Raw genomic sequence first — 25750 nt, forward strand, 5'->3', positions numbered from 1 at the left:
ATTTAGACATTATTTCACTGAATTCCTTCCATGATAGATAAGAATTGAACTCACCTACATAAAGGTCCCCTCCTACCATTTACCTTCCTAGTTTTGACAGGTAGATAGATAGTTACTCTTAGCTCTTCTACTGTCTCAAATGTTAACTGCATCAGACTCACCTAATCAGTTTGTTAAAACTAACATTTCTGGGATCCACCCCATGAGTTTCTAATTCAAAGGGTCAGGAGTGGGACCCAAGAATTTTCTTTTCTGACATTATCCCAAGGGAGGCTGATACTGCTTGTTGGGTGGCCACACTTTAAGAACCACTGCTCTACTGGTAACCTTTGCGATTCTTTTTTACTATGTAATCATTTTTAATGTCCAGAGTTTGTAATTCAAGGGCCAGAGCTTTCTCCCAGACTTGAGCTTATAAGCTCTCAATTGGCTTGTGAGGCCAGTAGGGGTACTTCTTCTTGTCTAATTTGGTTTCTGGGAAGACTTCATTCAAGTTCTCAATGGTCATCTGATCAAATGGAATTATGTTCCTCATCTTCTCCAGCTCTTTCTCATATTCCTGAATCCTGGTCTTTGAAAGAGACAAAAGCTCAGCACAACTTTTCACATCTTCTTTTTCTTCAGCGTCCACCTGAGCAGTATATTTATCCTCTGGTATAGGAACGTTCAGGGCATTAAACTTCTTCTCAAAGTCATCCATCAAGCCAGGCTTTTCCATGTTGGCCTTGGAGTAAGCCCAGTCGATGGCAGATGGCTTCTCAGGCAGAGTAGCCAACCTGGAAGTGAGGGTCTCGTTCCAGGACTTCAAGGAGTTAGTCACGGCCTTCCAGTTTTGGGGGATGATCTCCCTGAAAGCTACCCAGTCAATGGTTTTTAGAGCAAGTTTCCGTCCAGCCATTTTGAGATCCTTTACCGACATGGGTAACCTTTGAAATTTTAAGTAATAAACAGCTTTTTTACTGTTTCATCAGGTTTTACAATATCTTTGCCTCACTAATTTAAAACATTAAGATATTATAACAACTTCTGTTGTCCTATATTAAACTCTATGCAGTAAAATTTAATGATATGTATATTAGGCACTATAACCATAGCTCTGATTTGGGTTTGATTATAAATACTGAACACCAATGAACAGTGTTAGTATTATGGCCTCATGATATGTCCACATATTAGTATTATGGCCTCATGATATGTCCACAGCAGAGCCAAGACAAATGTCATGATTGCAAATCCTCCTCTACACGGGTACAAAGTTAAACTACCGGAAAACTCAACTTTTACTTAAGGGGCAGTGTTTCTAGTATTAAGATCCTTCTCTTCCATATACTGTTCTACTGGCTTCACATCCTACCATGTGATGCTTTATATTGAACCATGACATATTAGCCATATTTTTACTTTTCTGGGAGTTTTTGATTGCCTTCATTTTTTGAATCCATAGAAAACATACATTCTATCTACACTGTATCCTGATTTTTTGCTGCTTTCTTATCATTCTGTCTATGGCTGGCTTCATTCTTCTCAAAGTTCATTAATCCCTTGCTCTAAACTGATCAACTGTTTTTTAGACATGCTGCGCAACTGTAATCCTGAAATTTCTTATCATTGGACTTCTAAGAGTTTGTTCTCACATTCAACTTTTTGCTCCTTCTAGTTGTCACCCTTTTTTCTTGGAGTGCATGTTAGGTAACTTCCTTGGAAAGGTTACCAGGGATGTAAACTTTCTGGGTAGTTGCTTGTCTGAATAATGACTTTATTTCAACCTCATGCTTGACTTTTAGGCTAAGTATAAAACCCTAGTTTCAAAATCACCTTTTCTCAGAGCTTTGAAGCCCTTATTTCACATACGTTAGCTTCCAATCTTACTAATAAGTCTAATGGATTACTCAGCATGACTCTAATTATGTTGTGAGTGGACATATATTCCCCACTATAACCATCCTGTATTCTTTGTCATGGAAGCATTAAGAATTTTCCTTATGTCTTAGGTGTAGTGACATTTCAAAATGATGTACCTAGGATACTTTAGGTTTATCCTGCTTGCAAGTTGGTGAGTCCTTAAAAAAAAAAAGTCTCTCTAATTTTAGGAGAACTGTCCACAGCTAGAGGGAGTCTCCTTCAAGGATGGTTACAATCCCCCATAGTCAGTCATACAATCCCCCATAGTTCCACCCCCCATAGTCAGCCAATGGCTGACTAATAAGGGGTACAAAGGATCAGCCCCTTCCCTCAAGGAGAGGGTGGCTCTTTGGTGTAATTTATGCTCCAGAGCTCCCAGCCTCAGGCCAAGGCTAGACTTTGCCTGAGAGCACATCCTTGCTCACCCCCTTCCCTTTCCTTACAGATTTCTCTAAGAACACCGACTCATTAGACCAAGTGCTCCCAAACCCCTGTTTTAGGCACTGCTTCTGGGGAACCTGACCCAAGACCACAGGGCACAGACTTTGGGAGAAAATGGGGACATCTTGGTAAAAATCTTACATCTCAAACTCCAAACTCTTCTCTAAGGTTCTATTTACAACTCTCATCTGCTAGTTTTCCCACAAGTTCAGAGCAGTCAGAACTGTGGAGGGTGGGGCTGGTGAGAGGTTCCACAGCTTTGTCCCCACCCCACCCAGGAATCTGGTATAGCCAAAAAACAGTTTTGTCTGACCTTCTCCAGGTCCTGGATCTGTGATGATCTTGAGTGTTAGATAGAGAAAGATTTAGACTCAGACCTGGGATCGCAGATTTCGTGCATATTTCCTGCAACAGAGTCAGCACCGTACATCTTCCAGATTGCTTGGGGCAGACAGGCCAGTGCTGCTACGTAGTGTTAGCTCACGGCTCACTCCTACTCTGTATGGCCTTGTACAGCCTGCATCCCACATGGCCCTGCAGCTCCTCCACACAGCAGCACAGCCCAGAATCTGCTGAGCTCGGGGAGGATGGTGACAGCCTGCACTCCTGGTGCTTTGCCTTCCAAAGACGACTGAGCTGAGCTTTCTCAACTCAACCACCGATCCTAACAAGAGGAAGTTCTTGCTTCATCACCCACTCACAGTCCCATCAATAAAGCATGTATGTAGAGCACTCACTAGGTACTGATCTGAGCTCTGGAAATACTGCAGGAAAAGGATGCAAGTGCAGAGACCAAGCAGCCAGTTCATGACCTCAAAGGAATCATCATTTTCTAATTGTTTGGGAATAGCCTCAATGTGTCGGGAGCCAGCGTGAGGAATCCCACCCGTGACAAGGTCATGAGGGAGGAAGCTGACATACGCAAGGCCATGATCAGACTTCAGGAGTTCCCCCTGGCATTTCCTGAGCATCCACCCCCCAAAAAATAATCTGCCTGCTTTTCCACTCTTCTGACATTCTCTGGAAAAAGTCAATTCAGGGCTTTAGTCTTCTGCATTTGAAAGAGTGTTTCAATCCAAAAACCCCTCTGATGGCTTTCTAGCCTGCCTGCAGGACTCGTACAGCTGTGCATGTGATTGTTTGAGGCCTCCTGACCGCAGGAGGCACAGGAAGCTTAAAACATCCTAGGAATGTAAGGGCTTCCGAGGAGTCAAAGTCATTAGAATAGGACTGATTAAAAGTTTCATTTGTTGAGCCAATACTTGCTGCCAAATTTTCATATCCTTTATTTTTAGATATAGTTGGTATATAGAAAAACAAGTAGTAGACCTGGTATTAGCAACATTAGATCTTTGAGTTAAGTACCTTCTTTGTTATAACCCACTGCGCCTTTGTTCTATAGAGATGTAACTTTAGCGCTTTAAGGAGATGCAGATTAAAGAAAAACACTTAGGGGAAACGAAATTAACATTCATTAAGAAAGAGAGCCAAAAAGTGTTAACAAGCCTCTTGGCCAAAAGATAACGTAAATCACCTGAGACCTTTTGTATACAAAAAGATATACAGAAAGAATCTGGGCTGTTAACACTGCATAATTTTGTATTACCCATTGATCTCTATGTACAATCTGAAAGGTATATAAGGCCTTCTAAACAATAGGGGCAGGAGCCAGTCGCTGGACTGGTTTCCCCCATGTCTCTCTCTCTTTTTCCCTCACTCTCCTCTTTACTTTAATTTCAGGCTGAATTTCCATCTGGGGCGCGGAGGCTCGCCAAGTGTACTTACTTGCCCTGGCTGTTAAGACCCGCGTGAAAGGGAGCCTAAGGCGAGGCACCCTTAGATATTCAAGCGAGCGCCAGTGGCCCAACGTAGATGGTGCAAATTCCTTGTCTGGAATTTTATTGGTTTTCCGCGTAATCCAAGCTATTCAGCCCTCTTTCTCCACTTAATCTTCCTACTACACTATTTCTTCCTAATCTAATCTTATATTAATAAATAAATAAGTCTGTCCTCGCCGACTCCGTCCACCCTTCGAATTCCCTGGATCCACCGGGGCTGGACCCCGGTATCAATGAGTTTCAATCGTATGGTTATTAGACACAAACCCCCAAATCACACATTTCATCATTTTGCAGATTGGGAAAGGGAGGCCCAGGAGGGGGTGTGCCCAGCCTCGGGCTCCCATGCCACCAGGGCCGTTATTGTGTGTGTGCACCTGCCACCTGGGGTCCCAATCATGAGTTTCAGGTACCTGATTCTTCTGGGCAATCTTTTGTCCCTTTTTCCATCGAAGCACGGGGGTCAGGGCTGGCAGCTCCTTCTCCTCCTCTCCCGTCACATGCTCACCCAGGCTGTAGGCGGCCTCGAACACGATGGGGCTGATGACGTCCTGTACTCTCCGCTGAAACAATACACACAAGGCATGTGAGCGGCGGGCGCTGCTGACATGTGCAGAGCATTTCAACCGTTTACAAAGACTTCCGCATGGACCGCCCCATGTGAGCCTCACAAACCACCCTTGTGAGGCTGGATTTTATTGCTTTCATATTTTAAGATGAGGTAATGAGGCCAAGGGCAGTGACTGTCTTGTCCAAGGTCACTCCGCTAATGAGCGGGGGTTTTCCCACTCTACCTTGCGTGGTGTGAAATCATGGTCTCTTTAGCATGTGGAAGACATTACCTTAGTCATCTTCCAAATATTCTTATAAGCTAGTTGGCGGGCTGGCGAGCATCTGTACTCACAGCACTAACCCTTCCAATCCATGGTGTTTTGATCATCAGCGCTCTTCTAAGTTGAGATAAATACAGACTGTGTGTTAAGGCAGGGGACCTGTAGACACTGGAGCCTGATGGCTTCCCAGCGCTGGGCTCCTTGGAGCTAGGGGTGAAGTCTGACTTCAGGCCTGTGTTCTTTCATTCAGATCCTAGGACTTCAAGAGCCAAGGGAGTGATAGGCTGATAGTCCCAGTGAGCACCGACAAGATGCCAGGCACCGTGCAAGGTGTTCTTGAGAGGTAAGCCACACACCCAAAGCATGAGAGCTGGGCTTACTCCCCTCCATTGTATAATAAAAGGAAGATGAAGGCACAAGTTCCCCAGGCCACAAGGCTAATAAGGACTCTGAGTCACATCAGCTCTATCCTGGAGTTCCTGGCCTTTCTGCTCCAGTCTGCTCCACTGCCTCCCCGCGACTCTGGCTCCCCCAGGCTCACGAGTTAGAGAGTGAGGCAGGAGTAAAGCATTAATTTCCCTGCATCCCTGGGCAGCACACGCTATGGAAGGTGGGCTTCCAAGGGGAACAGGGCAAATCTGAGAAGCAGCACCAAAGAGCCATGTCTCCACTGCCTGCATCTATCAAGGAGAGATGGCAGGAGCTGGCAGACAAGCAGGAGTGAGAGGCACTAGGTGGGCGGGCAGAGGCCACCCAACCCCAAAACCTCAAGCAGAGCCAAGGACTTCAAACTACACTCTGTGTAAAGTCTGGGGGAGTTGGAAGCAGGCAAGTGCAGTGTTCAAAACAGTAGAAAGTTTTAAAGTTCCCAAGAGGCACACAGTGAGGAGCTGGCTCATACCCCACCCCACCCCCCTGGATACCCAGCGGCCCCTCCAGAGACAGACATGCCCATCAGTTTCAGGGCATCTGTCCAGTCTAAGCACATTCAGGTAACTGACGGCTACACTTTGCTTTCCTTACTCCGCATGTACCATGGAGGTGGTTCCAGGTTAGCACATAGAGCTACCCACCCCCAACCTTTTTTAACACATAGTTTTTTTTTCCACAGAGGTCCTTACCCACCAGCGTTTGGACTCAGAGCTGCTTAAATACATGAATGAATGGCAGTCCATCTGACCATTTGGTAGCAGCATTCTCTAAGACAGGTCTGTGAGCCTCAGTTCCCCAGGAGGGGGGTAAATGAAAGGGTCTGTGATTGAACAAGCCCGGGGGGGGGGGCACCAGGTTAAACAGAGGGGTCTGAGTCTTTTGTTTATTGTATGTTTTACAGCAACTGCTTCCCAGAAAGAGAAGGGTGGCCCCAGGTTTACTGGGGCACAGAACCCTGTGTTTCCAGGGAGTTCCATGGGGGTATGTATGTGGAGCAGAGCATGTTTAGAGACATAGAAAATCTCCCACAGCAGCCCAGGGGAAGAGATGGCAGCCGGGCCAGAGCGGCGTGGGAGGGGAAGCAGATGGGGCTGCTGCATGTGGGGCGTGGGGGGCAAATCACTTTGGGGATGGAAGTCTGAGTGACCAGCAGGCGGCTTATCTCTGGGCTCAAAAAAGCAATCAGCTGAGAAAAAAACACAGGACTTTTCAGGGGAGTGATAGGTGAGCTTTGGGTAAGATACTTCCAGAAAATTCTCCCAAATTTCAGATTTTAGGAGCAGATCTTTAATGCTCATGTCCTTTCTGGGAGCAAAACACCTACCTGGGATCCAGGTGCCTTACTGACTGACTCTCCAAAACAGAATTTAAAGTCTGGGTGCAGAGAACAGTGAATGAGTGCAGCCTTAATGTTTTCACAGATAAATAAATGCTCCAGTGTTTCTTTAAGGGTGACTGCCTTAAGGTTCTGCATTTAAATCCTTCATGTCAAAAGAAGTCAGTTACTACACGATGCTATTCTTGTGGGAGGAACGGAGGATGGGGCTGGGGGAGGCAGAAGTCACTGAATGTTTCCTGGCTACCACATGTATTCCAGAAACTGAGCCAACCTCTCCCACAGACATCCTTTTACTTAATTCACACAATACCTGAGCTGGTAGACTGTGTTGCTCCCATTTTACAGATGAGATAAACAGAGGCCCCAGAGCTCAAATAAATTGTGCTCCACCCCTAAACCAGTAAGTGACAGAATTGGACTCATTCTTAGAACCAGAAGCAAAACTGCTTTCCTTGAAGTCTATCAAATGCTGTTTAAAAATCATCCCAATTGTTCTGACCTCACCCTGAAATAGTACTTAACTACTTAGGGGGACACAGGGCAAGAAAAAAACGTCCCTCATTCCAGGAAGAATGTGAATAGATGACAAATAACTAATTAACATGGACTTTACATGAGGGCTATTTCTAAATGTGCCATCCAAGCCATGACCAACATGGAAAAAAGCCTTAGTTGAGGCACAGCTATGTGTGATGAACCACGACATCTAGGGGTACAGATGCTGTGCTCTGGCTCTGATTGCATGAATCAGTTTTAACTAAGATGTTTGAGAAACACGTTCTTAAAAAAAAAAAAGAGAGAGAGAGAAACACGTTCTTATGACGTGTCCCAAAAGCTCTGGGCAGAAGGGTCCTACCCCACACTGAGCTGCGGGTGGAGGCAGGGGAGGGCATGGCAAATAGGAATGAGCCGGCACTCCCAAAAGGACAGCCCTTCTTGCCCACACTGTGCTTTGTTTTATCTGAGCCGCAAAGGAAAGGTGGCAGCACCAGTTCATGGCTTCCTTTGCGCAGCTTCCCTCAGCTCAGCGCCGCACTGAAGTGAAGGGACCCCTTAGGATATAGACGGAGGTTTATGGTTTGGGCGCAGACCCTAAACGCTGAAATTTTTTACTGCTTGAAAAAATTCACCACGACACACTGAAACTACCCAAGCTGAATACACACTTATTCTGACAGACCAAAAGCCAACCGTCCAACTCCTTCCTGGTAAAAATCTACTGTAGTCTCCTGTTCTGAAAACTGAAGAAGGCTGCACGGAAAAGAAACCTCAGACTGGTGGCTGATTTTGCAGCGGCTGAGATTTTTATAGGGAACTTGACATATGTGCAATTCAAAATTTATTGGGTGCTTACTTTACCCCAGGCAACATGCTGGGCCCCAGGGAAACAGACCTTGAAGGCAACAGGCAGGCAGTGATGACCTAGTACAACACACGCTAAGATAGAGGCAGCTTTGGGAACACAAACGGGGCACCAGATCTGGACTAAGGGCTGTCGGGCTTCTCAGAGGAGGTGCTCCTGGACTCAGTCAGAAGACAGACAGACATCAGCCAGAGAGCAGGCATGGCCGGTACACACAGCAGGGGGAGAGGCCACAGCCATCCAGTGGATTACTTGTGTTCTGCAAAAGTGGGAAGATCAGGCTTGTGGGCAGGTGGGAGGAGAGACGGCTAAAGCAGGGATCAGATGTCAGGGGGACTTACAGGGTGTGTTGATTTCAATCTAAACTCTAGGCAGAGCTGGCAGGCAGGTAAGGTGATGCAAGAGGCTGTGTTACAGAAAAATCCCTCTGGTTTCTTGGATGGATGGGGTGAGACTGGAGGTGCGGAGGCCAGCAAGGAGGCTATGCTATTGAAAGATCCCTCAGGGTGTAGCATGGAAGTGGACTGATGGGTATAGGTCTGCTGGGTTCAGTATAAACAGGGGCCCCAGGGAAAAACGTGTATGCTAAGTCACCATAGTTGCATCTGACTCTTCGTGACCCCATGGACAGTATCCTGCCAGGCTCCTCTGACCATGGAGTTTCCAGGCAAGAAAACTGGAGTGGGTTGCTATTTCCTAATCCAGGGCATATTCCTGACCCAGTGATCAAGCCCGCATCTCTTTACTTCTCGACGCCTGCACTGGCAGGTGGATTCTTTCCCACTAGTAAGTACCACCTGGGAGGGAGTGGTAAAGAACCTGCCTGCCAGTGTAGGCCACATAAAAGACCTGGGCTCCATCCCTGGGTCCGGAAGATCCCCTGGAGGAGGGCATGGCAGCCCACTCCAGTAGTCTTGCCTGGAGAATCCCATGGACAGAGGAGCCTGCTGGGCTATGGTCCACAGGGTCGCAAAGAGCCGGATGTGACTGAAGCGCCTTGGCACGCACCAACACACGCACCTCCTGGGAAGAGGACCAGGCCAGGACACAGCAGGGGGACAGGAAGCAGCCGAGGGAGATGACTGGAGCTTGGTGAGGAGAGGTGGGGAGGAGAGAGAACCCATGGAAGATGCCCCCCGGTGGACCTGGCAGCCTCTCGTCACCACGGGGCACCAGGAGAGGGAATGGGTGTCTAAGTAATTCAGCAGTGAACCTACTGAGTTTTGTTACAACACAGAAATCCTCGTCTCACCTCCAGATGCCAACTCCACAAAGCATCTCCCAGAATACATTGACTTGGGCCTAAAACCCCAGGTTTCCTTTCTCTACCACAAACTTGTTCCCCTGTTCCAGCCTCCCCATCATTGGCCCATCCAAACTCACTACAGACCCTCTGTCTACACTGTGAGCTTGTCACTTATCCTCCCAGGGATGGGCTTTGCTCTCCTTTGAATTACACCTTTCTTCTCCCTTGGCACACCTCACACACAGAGCTGTTGTGTTGGGGCCCTGAGAAAGGACCACAGGGCCCAGGAGAGTCTGCCGACAACAGCAAGAGAGACCCCTAAGGAAACGTAACTGAGGACCCCCGTTCCTTCATGGGGAGCTCTTCCTTGTCGTTCAAGCTTTTCCTTGTCATTCATGACCTTGCTCTGAAAATTGAACTGAAGTAACTCAGAAGAAATCGAAGTGTACCCCACCAGGGTATACTTGTGACTGGCAGGGGCCAACCACGCAAAGATCCTGCCAGAGGAGAGGACCCTCTGCCCTATTATCCTAGGGCATCTAGGCTATTGTGAGAGTCAGAAGTTCCAAAGTCTTCTGTCTCCTTTACTCGTGGAACAGAGTATAAGTGTCAAAGCTCCCATTTACCTGGCTGATGGAAGATACGCACCACTGTCTGGGGGACTCTATTCCAAGCCATGCCATGACCCAATGCGAATAGGACTCAAGCATCACACACCTCTTGACCAGCCAGGTGAACTAGAAACTGACCTCACACTGCTTTTCTCCAAGAAATAAAGGGTTTTTATCCTCCTTAGCTAACTAGCAGCTACAATAGTAGACGAAATGAAAACAGGAAGGGTTGGTTTTACTTTCAATTTGCAAATAACAGAGAAGGCCAACAAATAAGCAGCTAGCATTAAGCCAGATATTTGGTTTGGGAAAAACCCTCTATGGGTTTTTGTTTTTGTTTTAAAGGCCTCAATATTTTTCTTTTTCCAAACATGATCTTTTTGTCCACTCCCTCCTATATCCTTTCTCAGAATTCCTCTGCTCTATACCCAACTCTATTACTGCACTCCCAACTCTACTGTCTATGATTACCTTGCAGGCAGTCAGAGAAATGAGAAGTCTTGAGGTCTTTTCTGTTATCTCAATAATCATAACTATGAGAATGGTAGTTAAAGTGTTATAGGACAGCTTAGAACTGTCATGAGCTTAAAGATTCTTCTAAAAGTAACTGAGGATTTTTGCATTTCTAATAATAATACTAACAGAGGGACTTGTTGAAGATCTACCATCCCACTGAGAACAACTAGAAAAGCCAGACAACACACACATACACATATAAACCTGTCTAAAGGAGATACCAAGGGAACATTTCATGCAAAGATGGGCTCGATAAAGGTCAGAAATGGTATGGACCTAACAGAAGCAGAAGACATTAAGAAGAGGTGGCAAGAATACACAGAACAACTGTACAAAAAAGATCTTCTAGACCAAGATAATCACGATGGTATGATCACTCACCTAGAGCCAGACATCCTGGAATGTGAAGTCAAGTGAGCCTTGGAAAGCATCACTATGAAAAAAGCTAAGGGAGGTGATGGAATTCCAGTTGAGCTATTTCAAATCCTGAAAGATGATGCTGTGAAAGTGCTGCACTCAATATGCCAGCAAATTTGGAAAACTCAGCAGTGGCCACAGGACTGGAAAAGGTCAGTTTTCATTCCAATCCCAAAGAAAGGCAATGCCAAAGAATGCTCAAACTACTGCACAATTGCACTCATCTCACATCCTAGTAAAGTAATGCTCAAAATTCTCCAAGTCAGGCTTCAGCAATACATGAACTGTGAACTTCCAGATGTTCAAGCTGGTTTTAGAAAAGGCAGAGGAACCAGAGATCAAATTGCCAACATCCGCTGGATCGTGGAAAAAGCAAGAGAGTTCCAGAAAAACGTCTATTTCTGCTTTATTGACTATCCCAAAGCCTTTGACTGTATGGATCTCAATAAACTGTGGAAAATTCTGAAAGAGATGGGAATACCAGATCACCTGACCTGCCTCTTGAGAAACCTCTATGCAGGTCAGGAAGCAACAGTTAGAACTGGACATGGAACAACAGACTGGTTCCAAATAGGAAAAGGAGTACATCAAGGCTGTATATTGTCACCCTGCTTATTTAACTTCTATGCAGAGTACATCATGAGAAACGCTGGGCTGGAAGAAGCACAAGCTGGAATCAAGATTGCCAGGAGAAATATCAATAACCTCAGATATGCAGATGACACCACCCTTATGGCAGAAAGTGAAGAGGAACTAAAAGGCCTCTTGATGAAAGTGAAAGAGGAGAGTGAAAAAGTTGGCTTAAAGCTCAACATTCAGAAAACGAAGATCATGGCATCTGGTCCCATCACTTCATGGGAAATAGATGGGGAAAGAGTGGAAACGGTGTCAGACTTTATTTTTTTGGGCTCCAAAATCACTGAAGATGGTGACTGCAGCCATGAAATTAAAAGATGCTTACTCCTTAGAAGAAAAATTATGACCAACCTAGATAGCATGTTCAAAAGCAGAGACATTACTTTGCCAACAAAGGTCCGTCTAGTCAAGGCTATGGTTTTTCCAGTAGTCATGTATGGATGTGAGAGTTGGACTGTGAAGAAGGCTGAGCACCGAAGAATTGATGCTTTTGAACTGTGGTGTTGGAGAAGACTCTTGAGAGTCCCTTGGACTGCAAGGAGATCCAATCAGTCCATTCTGAAGGAGATCAGTCCTGGGATTTCTTTGGAAGGACTTATGCTAAAGTTGAAACTCCAGTACTTTGGCCACCTCATGCGAAGAGTTGACTCATTGGAAAAGACTCTGATGCTGGGAGGGATTGGGGGCAGGAGGAGAAGGGGATGACAGAGGATGAGATGGCTGGATGGCATCACTGACTCGATGGACGTGAGTCTGAGTGAACTCCGGGAGTTGGTGATGGACAGGGAGGCCTGGCGTGCTGCAATTCATGGGGTTGGAAAGAGTCGGACACGACTGAGCGACTGAACTGAACTGAACTGAACTGACTGCTATTTTTACCACAATCTTTTAAATGGCAATTTTGATATAAAAATCTGTGAAAACCACCCTGCTGCAAAATGAACAGTGCATGTCTCCAGGACCCATTTCACTAGGGAACAAGCTAAGGCCACACGTGGTTTCATTTAGAGTTCTATAAATTAAAAAATAAACAAATGAAAATTTAAATTAATACCAAGGAAGAAAATTCTGTAAGTTTCTCGACAAGATTAGAGATTTTAATCTGACTAGATACAACTTTGGTCTTCCCAGGTGGTGCTAGTGGTGAAGAACCTGCCTGACAATGCAGGAGACGTAGAAGATGTGGGTTCAATCCCTAAGTCTGGAAGATCCCCTGGCTTGGCAAAGAACTCCAGCATTCTTGCCTGGGGAATTGACTGGACAGAGGAGCCTGGCGCGCTACAGTCCATAGGGTCACAAAAGCATGACTCAAGCAACTGAGCACACATGCACACACTACTTTATATGTAATATCACATGGAAATGGATATCATTATCAGCCTGAAATGTACGATCCCCTGGTAGGCATCAGTGCCCAGGAAGGGCATGAAAGCATTCACTACTCTTTAAGTAACATATTTGCATAAATTATTCTGTTTATCTATGAAAATCACATGACCCCATTGATGCTTTTTCCTCTTCAAAGATAAAACAATATCTCCTTGGATACTGGAAAAGGTTTGTTTTTATATTTGAGAGTATGTGTGCCTAAGTGGGGATTGCTTATTTAGTCAACTTATATGTTTATATGTTTTGGGATTTTTTTCTGCATTCATTCCCAAAACATGCTAATGGGAGATTAGAAGTTTTGACTTTGGAAACGATTTTCTAAGAGCACGACACATCCTTGTAGAACGTTCTTTGCAAAGAGACGTGTTAATTATACCATAGATAACACCATGTATCACTTGACAGCTAAGTGATACCACATGGAACTGGCCCAGCCTGGAGATTATCCAGCTTTTGTGTCCTCCAGAGGAAATGGAATGCTGTCTTAGAATCTAATGTTCCTCCCTTCTTGTTTTAATTTTCTCTTCCTATCACCCATCTTCAAACCTCCAAGGTGGCTCTGATAAAAATATCTGGAGGTGAATATGGGAAGTCCACAGACAGAGAAGCCTGGTGGGCTACAGTCCATGGGGTCTCAAAGAGTCAGACACAACTGAGCAACAAACATTAATTAACTATGAAACTAACACAGAAGAAAAGATTCCCAGTGTTACCAGCAAAAGAAATATGGCCAGAGTCTCCAGGCAGGCCTTCCTGCTCCACAACCCTCAGCCACAAGCCCTTCATCCAGCTGGCATGTCAGCCTCAATCCTCACACTGGGACAGAAATGCCCTGAGACCCCCTGGCGTCAATAGTGAAGGAGAAGTGGGAAGGGGGAGGGAGTACTGACTTGGCTGAGCAAGCAGGTGAAAATCCTGGAAACTCCTCTCTGCACCTTGACCTGATAAAGCAAGCTTTCAGGTAAGAGGACACAACCGTGCTAAGTGCATCTGCTCAGGCCCGACTGCAGTCCCCACCTATGCCTCAGCTCTGCTGACTCCATGTCTGTAGTGCTCTTATCCCCATGGAACAGGTTCCACCCTCCATGGCCCAGCCCATGGCTGCCACTTCCATGGGACTTTCTTGAGGACACCAGCCCTCTGACCTCAGTCCTCCAGGGTCCTGAGGACACAGTTTGGCAGTTAATTATTTTCTGTCTTCTACTGCTGTCTTTCCCTAAATCAAAGGCCTTCCCTCAGCCTCCTATTTAAAGTTTCTAAAGTGGGGGTACATCTTATTAACAGCATCAAATAATAGATTTGTTGAGAATATTATTCCTCCTCAGCCCCTACCTGGAAAGCTGTCGTTACAGTGTAAGCCATGTGCGGAGGGAGGTGATGTGGGGCTGGCTCACAGTGGTAACCGCAGCTGCAGGAACCAGATTTCAGCTCTGCCTTGAACTCCCTGGGTCTCTTGACAATAGTGTGCTGAGGCAGCAGCCAGGACAGGACACTTAGATCAGAGTTGGGACGATAGGCGTGTGCAGGCAGGAGTGAAGGGCTGAGTGGACCGACATTGTAGTCGTCTCTCTAGTGGAAAAAACATCAACTAGGTTGCTTGCAGCCAACACCTGGCTGCTGTGTACCTGCCCCAGGTACCAGTGAGGCGTGGGGCAGCAGAGAGGAGGCAGGCAGGACTGTGTGAGCAAAAAGATGCCTGGATAGGAAGTGTGGGAATTTCGTGAGAGGGAACTACCTCTGACCCCGAAAGGTGCAGGAGTGGGAGTGTCAAGAATCCTCAGAGAGAAGGTGATGAGATGTTCAGCAGGCTGATGGGGGAATGGGAAGCAGTTGGTGGGGATGATGTGGCGGTCTAACAGACAACTGTGTGTCGAGGAACAGAGGCCGCAGACAAGGTGGAGAGTAAGGACTTTGACATCGACAGTCGTGGGTCTAAGGGAGGAGTCCCAGCTCCATCTCTTACAAACTGTGTGACGCTGCTCATGTAACTTAATCCTTCCAAACCTGTTTTCTCAGATGTAAAACAGCTTGGGCAGGAAAACCTTGCATGACTGTTGAGAAGATGAAAGACTACAGATGCCAAGCACCATGGAGAGCTCCTGGTAACAGGAAGAGCTCACTGTATCTACGGCATCATCACCATCATCATCACCACTTGACAAAGGGGTGTGGGTCAAGACCACAGAGTGAAGGGCAAGGAGGGAAGGCAGCAGGGAACCGGCTGGCAGGACCTCAGAAACGAGGTGAAGGTCCATCACTCCGTGTGCAGTGGGGACTGTTAACAGTTTTTCAAGCAAGCTTTAAGGTAAGAAGCCCAGAGGTGGTCTGAAGGACCAACAGGATGGAAAGAGAGGAGGACGGGACTTCAGCGGGACCAGTGCCCACACCCCAAGCTGCAAGTTGGTTGCCTCGTATGGAGAAACATCCTTGGTTAAATGAGAGCCACCTCACTTAGGAGTTCTTATGCCCCCTTCCCAGCCTCACTGGCAATGACTGACTGGCGTGGGGGTAAAAAAGAGGTTATCTCTTGCCTCAAGGCAGGACAACTCTGTGGTGCATTTCATGGCCCAGAGCTTCCCATGTGATCAGGCTGAGGCTGCTCTCCAGCTTAGGTCACAAGCTTGATGAACTTCTCCAGCCTCATCCTGCTCCTCAATAATAAATCCTGTGCAAGGAAATCCCTCTCTCAAGCTCTGCATCCAGGGAACCTGACCTCACACAGTAACTAGGGTTACAAAAACTTGTGGCAGCAGAAATACATACTTATATACATATGCACAATATAAAGATAAAATATGGACCTGGAGGGAGGGAGAGACAAGAGTCCCTGCTTGCTCAACATCTCACCCTCAACCACTTGGCAGAGCCAGATCACAGTGACAGCATCCCACTTCATCTGTACCACCAGACTCTGTGAAGGGGCACAAATGTGGCAGGGATCAGGGAGGGAGGCTGTGGCCAGGGAGGTCTCTGATGCCCACAGCCCTGTGGGTCCTGTGAATCCAAGCCTCTTCCTGGGAGAAAAATGGGACACAGAAGGCAGATTGTGGTCACTGCAAAAGGTCTCGATAATGACCAGTTAGGCCCTGAGCGCTCCCAGGAGATGCTGGTCGGCAGGTCACAAATCCTCCTTGTTCAGACTCTGTGTCCTCAGGCCCATCTTGCCAACAAAAATGTGACATCAAACAGGACAAGGGGTGGAAATAAGACTCCCACGGCAGCTCATTCCACATCAGCCTTGACTGCTCCCTATCTTCTAATGACTGTAGTGATGTTATTAAGTATTTATTATAAAAAGGGGTATGTGTTTAGTTGGGTCTGATAGTGTTAAAAAATAATCACTGTTTTAAAGCATCATGTCAGAAAGCATTCTGCATCTTCTTATGTTAAGGCATGTCCACCATGAAGCGTGGATTACAATTGAGGCAAGTGGTTTCTACCAAGGAGTTTCCATTCCATCCACTACAGAGGTCAGGAGAGTCCCATACAGAGCAGATGACCTCAGTGCCCTGCCCAGATGCCCTCTATCCATTGGTGCACCCCCTCCCGCAGCTGCTATACAGGCATTGGATCGCACCTACAGTCTTCTCGGGAGGACTGTCCTTGACTGATGGGACCCTCCTCCTCCAGAGATGCCTTCAGGGGATGCCCTGGGATAGGCAGAATCCTAAGATGACCCCCCAGTGACCCATGCCCCTCCCATCCAGTGTGGGAAGGATAAACATTCCCATGACTATGTTACTTACATTCTATTGCAACAGTGAAAGGATTATGCAGATGTAAAGAAGGTCTCCAATCAGTTGAATGTGAATTGATCAAAAAGGAGATGATCTGGGTGGGCCTCCTTTAATGGAGGGCTTAGTTCTTCCCTGAGCTAAGAGGCTGGAGGCAGGAGATGCTCTTGCTGCCGACCTTGAAGAAGCAAGCAGCTGTGGGCTCCACAGCTGCAAGGGCATGAACTCTGGCACCAGCCACATAAGCCTAGTAGAAGACTCCAACCTCAGATGTGACCTGACTGACACCGGAGGGACTGACCGGGGACCAGCTGGACCGTGCTCAGACTACTTATGGAAACTGAGAAATAATAAATGGATTTTGTATTAAACTACTGAATTTGCAACATTTTCTGTAGCATAGAAAACTAGTATGTGCCCCATTCCACTGGCTGGCTGGCGCAGTGGTCTGACAGCTGGCCTCCGGGTGGATAAGCTCTGGAAGTAGTGATTCATACTCCAGAGCTCTCTCGTGGGACCAGGCTGAGGCTGGACTTCTTGTGAGACCACATCCTTAACCCACTTTTTTCCCTGCCCCATCCTGTTTCCCTCACTTCTGGGAGCACTCTTCCAGCACAGGCTTCCCAGGTGCCTCAGTGGTTAAGAACCGGCCTGTCAATACAGAAGACATAGGAGATGTGAGTTCAATCCCTGGATCAGGAAGATCCCATGGAGAAGGAAATGGCAACCCACTCCATTACTCTTGCCTGGAGGATCCCAGGGACAGACGAGCCTGGCAGGCTCCAGTCCAAGGGGCCACAGAGAGTTGGACACATGCATGCTTTCAGTACATCTCTGGCAGAAATTCCCATTTTGGCTTCTGCTTCTGGGCAACCAGATGCTGGAGACCTTGTAATCAATTCCACACTTTCCACACTGAATCTGTTGGTTACAATCTCGTTAAAGAGGTGAGAAAAGCTGAATAAAGTATGAGGGATGACCCAGAGCTCATGTGTGACCAAAACACAAGCAGATCTGAGTCATCAGGGGAAAAGAGTGGGAATTACACGCAGACCATCATGTTGACCATCACTCTCCATTACTTGCACCTCATGGTTTCACTTTGCCTTTCTTTTATTCATTCTCAGAAAAATAAGAGCTAGCACTCCATGAATTAAAGACACAGATCAGCGCTAGGCCTCCTCAAGGCAAATCTGTTTTTTTTCTTTTCTTTTCTTTTTTAGAGCTGTTCATGAAGCATCTTTGTCTCCTGTACATGAGGCGTCGTGTTTTATAGAAGGCACAGAGCCCAAAGAAGAGGGCTGGGAACTGGCCCTGGAGAGCTGATGATTTATTACTGCCTGTTACATAAATCATAGGTTTTTGTTGGTTTTATACTTTGAACCAAAATTATATCACAAAGCAGAGGTTCTTAACCTAGAATAGAATTCAGGGGGTCTGTGAATTTGGAGAAAAACATGTACATTTTTATTTTTATTAACCTCTCACTAAAATTTAGCATTTCCTTTCATTATAAGTGTACACAGCCAAGACATGGAAGCAACCTAAATGTCCACGGATGGGAAAATGGATAAAGAAAGCATACATGGATAACAGAATATTACTAAGCCAAAAAACAAACAAACAAACAACGGAGAAGGCAATGGCATCCCACTCCAGTACTCGTGCCTGGAAAATCTCATGGATGGAGGAGCCTGGTAGGCTGCAGTCCATGGGGTCGCAAAGAGTCGGACACGACTGAGCAACTTCACTTTCACTTTTCACTTTCATGCTTTGGAGAAGGAAATGGCAACCCACTCCAGTATTCTTGCCTGGAGAATCCCAGGGATGGGGGAGCCTGGCGGGCTGCCGTCTATGGGATCGCACAGAGTCAGACACGACTGAAGCGACTTAGCAGCAGTAGCAGCAAGCCAAAAAAAAAAATGAATGAAACAATGCCATTTGCAGCAACATGGATGCAACTTGAGATGATCATACTAAGTGAAGTCAGATAAATAGCACATGGTATCACTTATATGTGGAATCTAAAAAAATGATACAAATGAACTAATTGACAAAACAGAAGCAGATTCACAGGCATAGAAAAGAAACTTACAGTACCAAAGGGAAAGGCAGGGGAGGGATAAATTAGGAAGTCCAGGATTAACATATACACAGCACTATATATAAAACAAACAAGGTCCTACTGTATAGCACAGGGAATCATATCCAATATCTTATAGTAAAGTATAATGGAAAATAATATGAAAAATAATATATATGTGTATAATTGAATCACTTTGCTATACACCAGAAATTAACACAACACTGTAAATTAACTATACTTCAATAAGCAAATAAATGTAAACAGCAAAGCACAGAAGCATTAAACAGACTTCCGACTCCATCATCAATAGAAATCTGAGATATCTGCACATCATTTACAAATGGTAGAGTCCTTGAAATATTGCCTATGCCCCTTAGTACTTCAAAATTTCAAAAAAGCTCATTATTTAATGCATTAATAAAAAGCAGGTATATTATTATCCCATAAAAGCAGGTTTTCTTTAAAATATTTTGATATGTGAATTTTAACATAATTGGTTTCTTTAAAATGTGGTCTGTTTTATCTATGCACTTTAAAAGCATTATTCTGAGAAAGGGACCATAGGCTTCCCCCAACTACCAAAGAGGTCCACGCACAGAAACGAACGATCAAGGACTTTGTCTTAACGGGAAACTATACAATGAGAGGCACCATCCTGTGGTTTCTGAAATGCTTCAAAATATGCTTCCAAAGCTGCAGAAAGAAATGCTGTGTTGTTTCAGTCTTCACAGGGTATATGAACTCCCTGGTCTCAGCAGTTAAAAATATACCGTCCATTACATTTTATGACAGGTTCAAGGCCTGAGCTCAAAATCACCCCAGGGCTCCTGGGGTTTTAAGAATTTGGTCCTGGATAGGTATTTCAGGCTAGGGTACAGCAGAGCCGCTACGATGCTGAGAGTTATATGAAAGCATCTGTTTCCCTGTGTGAGCCCATCAGAGGGGGAGGGTAGCGAGAGTGGGTTCTCTGGGCTGCATGTAGCGTTCACTGCCTTTACAAAAAGAATCCTGACCTCTCTGGGGCAGGCCTGCTGCTTCATGAGCCCCGAGAGGGTACCAAGAAAGCTGAGAAGCCTGCCCCAGACCTTGGTGGTGTGTGAAAAGCCTGAACCGTGACTGAGATGAAGAAGAGAGTCAAAATACCGACCGCACAAGATTTCCAAGCTCCTCAAATCACAGTGGGCCTATCTGCTCAGCTTGGGGGCCAACTGAGCCAGCACAATTGCTTTGAATGATTTGCAGCTTAGCTTCACTTCATTAGCAAGAGAAGAAAGCAGCTCCCCTCAAACCTGTAATAAAACCAGGTCATTAAAGTCCAGTGAATTTCATCAAACCTCATTGACTCTTTGGTCTATTCCATTCTCCTTGCCATGCTGTTTCCACTGGTTTTGGCAAAGATCACAAACAGCTGTCAAGTGGCATGATCCAATGGGTACCCTTCCTCTACCCTCATCTCTCCAGATCCACCCCACTCACAGGTATCCCGTGTGGTTGAATCTCCTTCTTTTTTTGAAAAATAACTTTTACTATTTTTTGGTCTCACTGCGTGGCATGCGGGATCTTCATTTCCCAATCAGGGATGGAACCTGCACTCCCTTCAGTGGCAGCACGTGGTGTTAACCACTGGTCCACCAGGGAAGCCTGAATCTCTTCTTCCTGAAGCTCATTTTGCCCTGACTCCTCCAGACGATGGCTCATTTCTCCAGTCCCCACTGCTCCTTGTCCTGCTGAGATGATATATAAAGTAACACGTGGCATGTATTGGTTAACCTATCATCTCCTACCCCCCAACTAGACTGAATTCTTTGAGAGCAGGAGCCGTGTTACCTTCATCTCAGCATGTCCCAGGGCATGAGCCAGAACAGACACTCAGTAAACATTTCCTGAGATGTATGTGAATTGAAATGAACATTCACCCCAAAAAGAAAGCACCCCCCAAAGAAAGGCACCATTATTCCACAGACCAATCCTATACCTACAGTAAATCCAATATAATGTCTACCTTACTAAACATTTCCCTGAACCTTTACTTGTTTGCTCTACCATTGCTTCCTTTCAGTGTTTAGATCTCACACTTCTTTACTGCTTTTCTTTTCAAATCTTCCCTCCTTCTTAACCTTGGCTATTTTAAACATCTTTAAGCTCAAAAGAAGCAGTGGCGTACCTATCCACAAAAGCCTTATTAAACCACTTGATGGATATCATTTATTATACCTCTGATCTAGAGCTTTTGGTTTTGATGGATACTGTGGGATCTTAATCCAGCGATAAGAGAGACACTGGGTTCTTATTTGTGGGAAGGGCCTGGAACATGGGCAAACGTCTGAGTGAGGTCTCCTTTCCTCTTGGTCTCTTTAGCATTGGCACCTGTCACGGTTGAATTCAACTGACATTGATCAATCAATCACCAGTGACCAGGACTGGGCTACATGCTTTTATAAGTTATCTGGTAGAGTCACACCATAGGTAATTTTTCCACAAATGGTAAAACTCAGGCTTAAACAAATTAAGTCTGTATATGTATCGTTTTGTTAGGCTTCCCTGGTGGTTCAGTGGTAGAGAATCTGACTGCCAATGCACGAGACCCGGGTTTGACTCTTGGGTCAGGAAGATCCCCTGGAGAAGGAAATAGCAACCCACTCTAGTATTCTTGCCTAGGAAGTCCAACAGACAGAAGAGCCTGGCAGGCTATAGTTCATGGGGTTGCCAAGAGTTGCATATGACTTAGCAACTAAACAACAAAATATGACCCCAAGAGACTATTACAATTATCAGGAATCACAGCAGAATACTTTGAACCATTACATTTCTGAAATCTTTGCAAACAGATAATAAAAGAGCAGAACTAATTTATCATACCCTCTTCTCATTTCTACTTGGGTAAGATTTATATTCTTTCCCACCTGGCCATTAGATGGAAACTGTACAAATTTAACAGATCTATGTGCTTTAATACCAGACCACCTGACCTGCCTCTTGAGAAATCTGTATCCAGGTCAGGAAGCAACAGTTAGAACTGGACATGGAACAACAGACTGGTTCCAAATAGGAAAAGGAGTACGCCAAGGCTGTATATTGTCACCCTGCTTATTTAACTTATATGCAGAGTACATCATGAGAAATGCTGGACTGGAAGAAACATAAGCTGGAATCAAGATTGCCGGAAGAAATATCAATAATCTCAGATATGCAGATGACACCACCCTTATGGCAGAAAGTGAAGAGGAACTAAAAAGCCTCTTGATGAAAGTGAAAGAGGAGAGGGAAAAAGTTGGCTTAAAGCTCAACATTCAGAAAACAAAGATCATGGCATCCGGTCCCATGGGAAATAGATGGGGAAACAGTGGAAACAGTGTCAGACTTTATTTTGGGGGGCTCCAAAATCACTGCAGATGGTGACTGCAGCCATGAAAGTAAAAGATGCTTACTCCTTAGAAGAAAAATTATGACCAACCTAGACAGCACATTCAAAAGCAGAGATATTACTTTGCCGACTAAGGTCCATCTAGTCAAGGCTATGGTTTTTCCAGTAGTCAGGTATGAATGTGAGAGTTGGACTGTGAAGAAAGCTGAGTGCCGAAGAATTGATGCTTTTGAACTGTGGTGTTGGAGAAGACTCTTGAGAGTCCCTTGGCCTGCAAGGAGATCCAACCAGTCCATTCTGAAGGAGATCAGCCCTGGGATTTCTTTGGAAGGAATGATGCTAAAGCTGAAACTCCAGTACTCTGGCCACCTCATGTGAAGAGTTGACTCATTGGAAAAGACTCTGATGCTGGGAGGGATTGGGGGCAGGAGGAGAAGGGGACAACCCAGGATGAGATGGCTGGATGGCATCACTGACTCGATGGGCGTGAGTCTGAGTGAACTCTGGGAGTTGGTGATGGACAGGGAGGCCTGGCATGCTGCGATTCATGGGGTCGCAAAGAGTCGGACACGACTGAGTGACTGAACTGAACTGAACTGATGTGCTTTAATTAAACAATTTAGAGAATGAAAACAAAAATCTCACCTTCCTCCCAAGCAAATATACTACTAAACAGCCTTGCCCTAAAAAGTTTAAAATCTATCTTAAAAAAGAAATAAATAAAACAATTCCATTAACAATAGCATAAAAAGCAACATAATACTTAGGAACAAATTTGACCAAGAAGGTAAAAGATTTATAAGACACTGATGAAAGAAATTGAAGATGACATAAAGATATCTCGTGTTCATGGATTGGAAGAATGCATATCGTTAAACTGTCTACACTACCCAAAGAGATCCACAGGTTCAACATAACCCCTATCAATGATGGTATGGCACTTTTAATTCTAGTTTACAAGAAATAGAAGAAAAAATATTAAAATTCATATGGAAATAGACACATACAAACCCAAATAGCCAAAGCAATCCTGAGAAAGAACAAAGCTAGAGGCATCACATTTTCTGATTTTAACTATACTACAGAGCTACAGCAATCAGAGAAATCTGGTACTAGCATAACAACAGACGCATAGACCAATGAAACAGAATCAACTGCCCAGAAATAAAACCATGCCTATATGGTTACCTGATATTTGACAAAAAGTCAAGAATACTCAATGGGAAGAAGAGTCTCTTCAGCAAATGTTCTGGGAACACTAGATATCTATACACAAAAGAATGAAATTGGATCCTTATACCACACAAAAAATTAACTCAAAATGGATTAAAGACTTAAATACCATAAGACTTGCTTGAAAACATAAAATTCTGAAAAGCTTTTTGGCATTGGTCTTGGCAATTTTTTTTTTCTTTTTTGGATATGACACTAAAAGTAGAAGAAACAAAAGTGAAAATAAAAAGCTTCTGTCCATCAAAAGAAATTATCAGCAAACTGAAAAAAGAATCAACTGAGTAGGAAAAAATACTTGAAAATCATATACCTAGTAAGGGGTTAAAATCCAAAATATATAAGGAACTCATACAACTTAACAGAATAAAAACAAATAATCTGATTTTAAAATGAGCAAAGGACCTTAATAGACACTTTTCCAAAGAAGATACACAAATAGCCAATAGGCATACAAAAGGAGTTCAAAATTACTAATCATGGGAACTTAAATCAAAACTACAATGAGATATTACCTCAAAGCTGTCAGAATGGCTATTATCGAAATGACAAGGGGTGGTGAGGATGTGGAGAAGGGAACCTTTCTACCATCTTGGTGGGAATGCAAATTGCCACAAGATACTATGGAAAACACCATGGACGTTCCTCAAAAATGTGTTTTAAAACTACAATATGATTCAGCAAACCCACTTCTGAGTATATATTCAAGGGAAGTGAAATCACTGTCTCAAAGAGAGATGTGCACTGCTGTGTTCACTGTTGCGTTGTTTACAGTAGTCAAAAAAATGGAAGCAACCTCTGTGCCTGTCAACAGATGAATAATAAAGATGTCTCACACACAGACACACAGACAGACAGACACACACACACACACACACACACACAGAGGAATGTTATTCAGCCATAAAAAAAGAAGGAATCCTGCCATTTGCAATAGAACATCGTGCAAAGTGGAGTAAGTCAGACAGAGAGAGACACCCTACATGATCTCACTTAAATGTGAAGAGTAGACTGCTAGTTGCCAAGATGGGGTGGGGGTGGGGAACAGGTAAGGGTGATCAAAGAATGCAAACTTCCAGTTGCAAGATGAATAAGTTCTGGGGATCTAATGAACAGCATGGTGAATACGGCACCCCACTCCAGTACTCTTGCCTGGGAAATCCCATGGACGGAGGAGCCTGGTAGGCTACAGTCCGTGGGGCCACTAAGAGTCGGACATGACTGAGCAACTTCACTTTCACTTTTCACTTTCATGCTTTGGAGAAGGAAATGGCAACCCACTCCGGTGTTCTTGCCTGGAGAATCCCAGGGACAGAGGAGCCTGGTGGGCTTCCATCTATGGAGTCGCACAGAGTCAGACATGACTGACACGACTTAGCAGCAGCAGCAGCAGCATACTAGGAAGTTGCTGAGAGAGCAGCTCTTAAATGTTCTCTCTACACACACACAAAATGGAACTGACAAGTGTGCTAATTAACCTTAATCTGATAATCACTTCACTATATATATATGTCATCATGTTGTACACCTTAAACTTACACAACATGGTATGTCACTTATATCTCAATAAGGCTGGAGAAATCTTTGAAATCTAATTGAAGAGATATAACAAGCCATGCAACCCAGCCAGCCATTCTATAACTGTCCATCCTCACTCATGAACAAGACTCTTCATCACTGCGGACTTTGCCTTGGACCCCTTGCTCTTCCTCTTTCCCCAGCCAGAGTTCAAGGTGGATCCCGGTATCTTATCTGCAAAGACATTTTGCTCAAGTGCCTGTCACCCAGTAACAACCACCATGAGTGCCACTTATTTGGGCTTTCACTTATTGTCACAGGTTGTATTTCTCAAAGATGGTTACAAAATATCCCTCACTCCACACACTCTTTTGTAATGTGACCTTGTCAAGAGTTGGAGATATGTGCACTGCTTCCTCTGTCAAGAGTTGGAGTCTAATTCTTCTCCCTTTGAATCTGGGTAGGTCTCAGGACTTGTTGTTTAGTTGCTAAGTCATGTCTGACTCTTCTGTAACCCCATGAACTATATCCCACCAGGCTCCTCTGTCCATGGGATTTCCAGGCAAGAATACTGGAATGGGTTGCCATTTCGTTCTCCAGAGGATCTTCCTGACCCAGGTACTGAATTTGCATTTCCTGCACTGATAGGAGGATTCTTTATCACTGAGCCACCTAGGAAGCCCCATGACTTCACTAGTCACCATTAGAACACAATGGGAGTGATGCACAGTGATGCTCTGACTTCTAGGCCAGGTTAGAATAAACCCTGTGGCTGCCACCTAGTGCTCTCAGGGTACCGGCTCTGGAAGAAACCAATGGCCATGCAGAAAGCATGCCCCTCACAAGCCCCCAGGC

At 45.1% G+C, this 25750-nt stretch overlaps 2 protein-coding genes across 2 annotated transcripts in view; both read right to left on the reverse strand.

The window, feature by feature from the left end:
* Positions 1 to 25750, reverse strand: part of ITGA9 (integrin subunit alpha 9) — a 367824-nt gene that overhangs the window by 184250 nt on the left and 157824 nt on the right. Inside the window, exon 16 of the mRNA XM_040246228.1 lies at positions 4595 to 4744. Within this exon, the coding sequence (XP_040102162.1) occupies positions 4595 to 4744 (150 nt within the window). The remainder of the gene's footprint in view (positions 1 to 4594; positions 4745 to 25750) is intronic.
* On the reverse strand, positions 339 to 982 carry LOC120867834 (ATP synthase subunit d, mitochondrial-like). Its single transcript, XM_040246230.1, has one exon. The coding sequence runs from the start codon at positions 917 to 919 to the stop codon at positions 413 to 415; it is 507 nt and encodes a 168-aa protein (XP_040102164.1). The 5' UTR covers positions 920 to 982; the 3' UTR covers positions 339 to 412.

This window comes from Oryx dammah, unplaced genomic scaffold, assembly GCF_014754425.2.
Source record: "Oryx dammah isolate SB20612 unplaced genomic scaffold, SCBI_Odam_1.1 HiC_scaffold_9, whole genome shotgun sequence".
Taxonomy (NCBI): Eukaryota; Metazoa; Chordata; class Mammalia; order Artiodactyla; family Bovidae; genus Oryx; species Oryx dammah.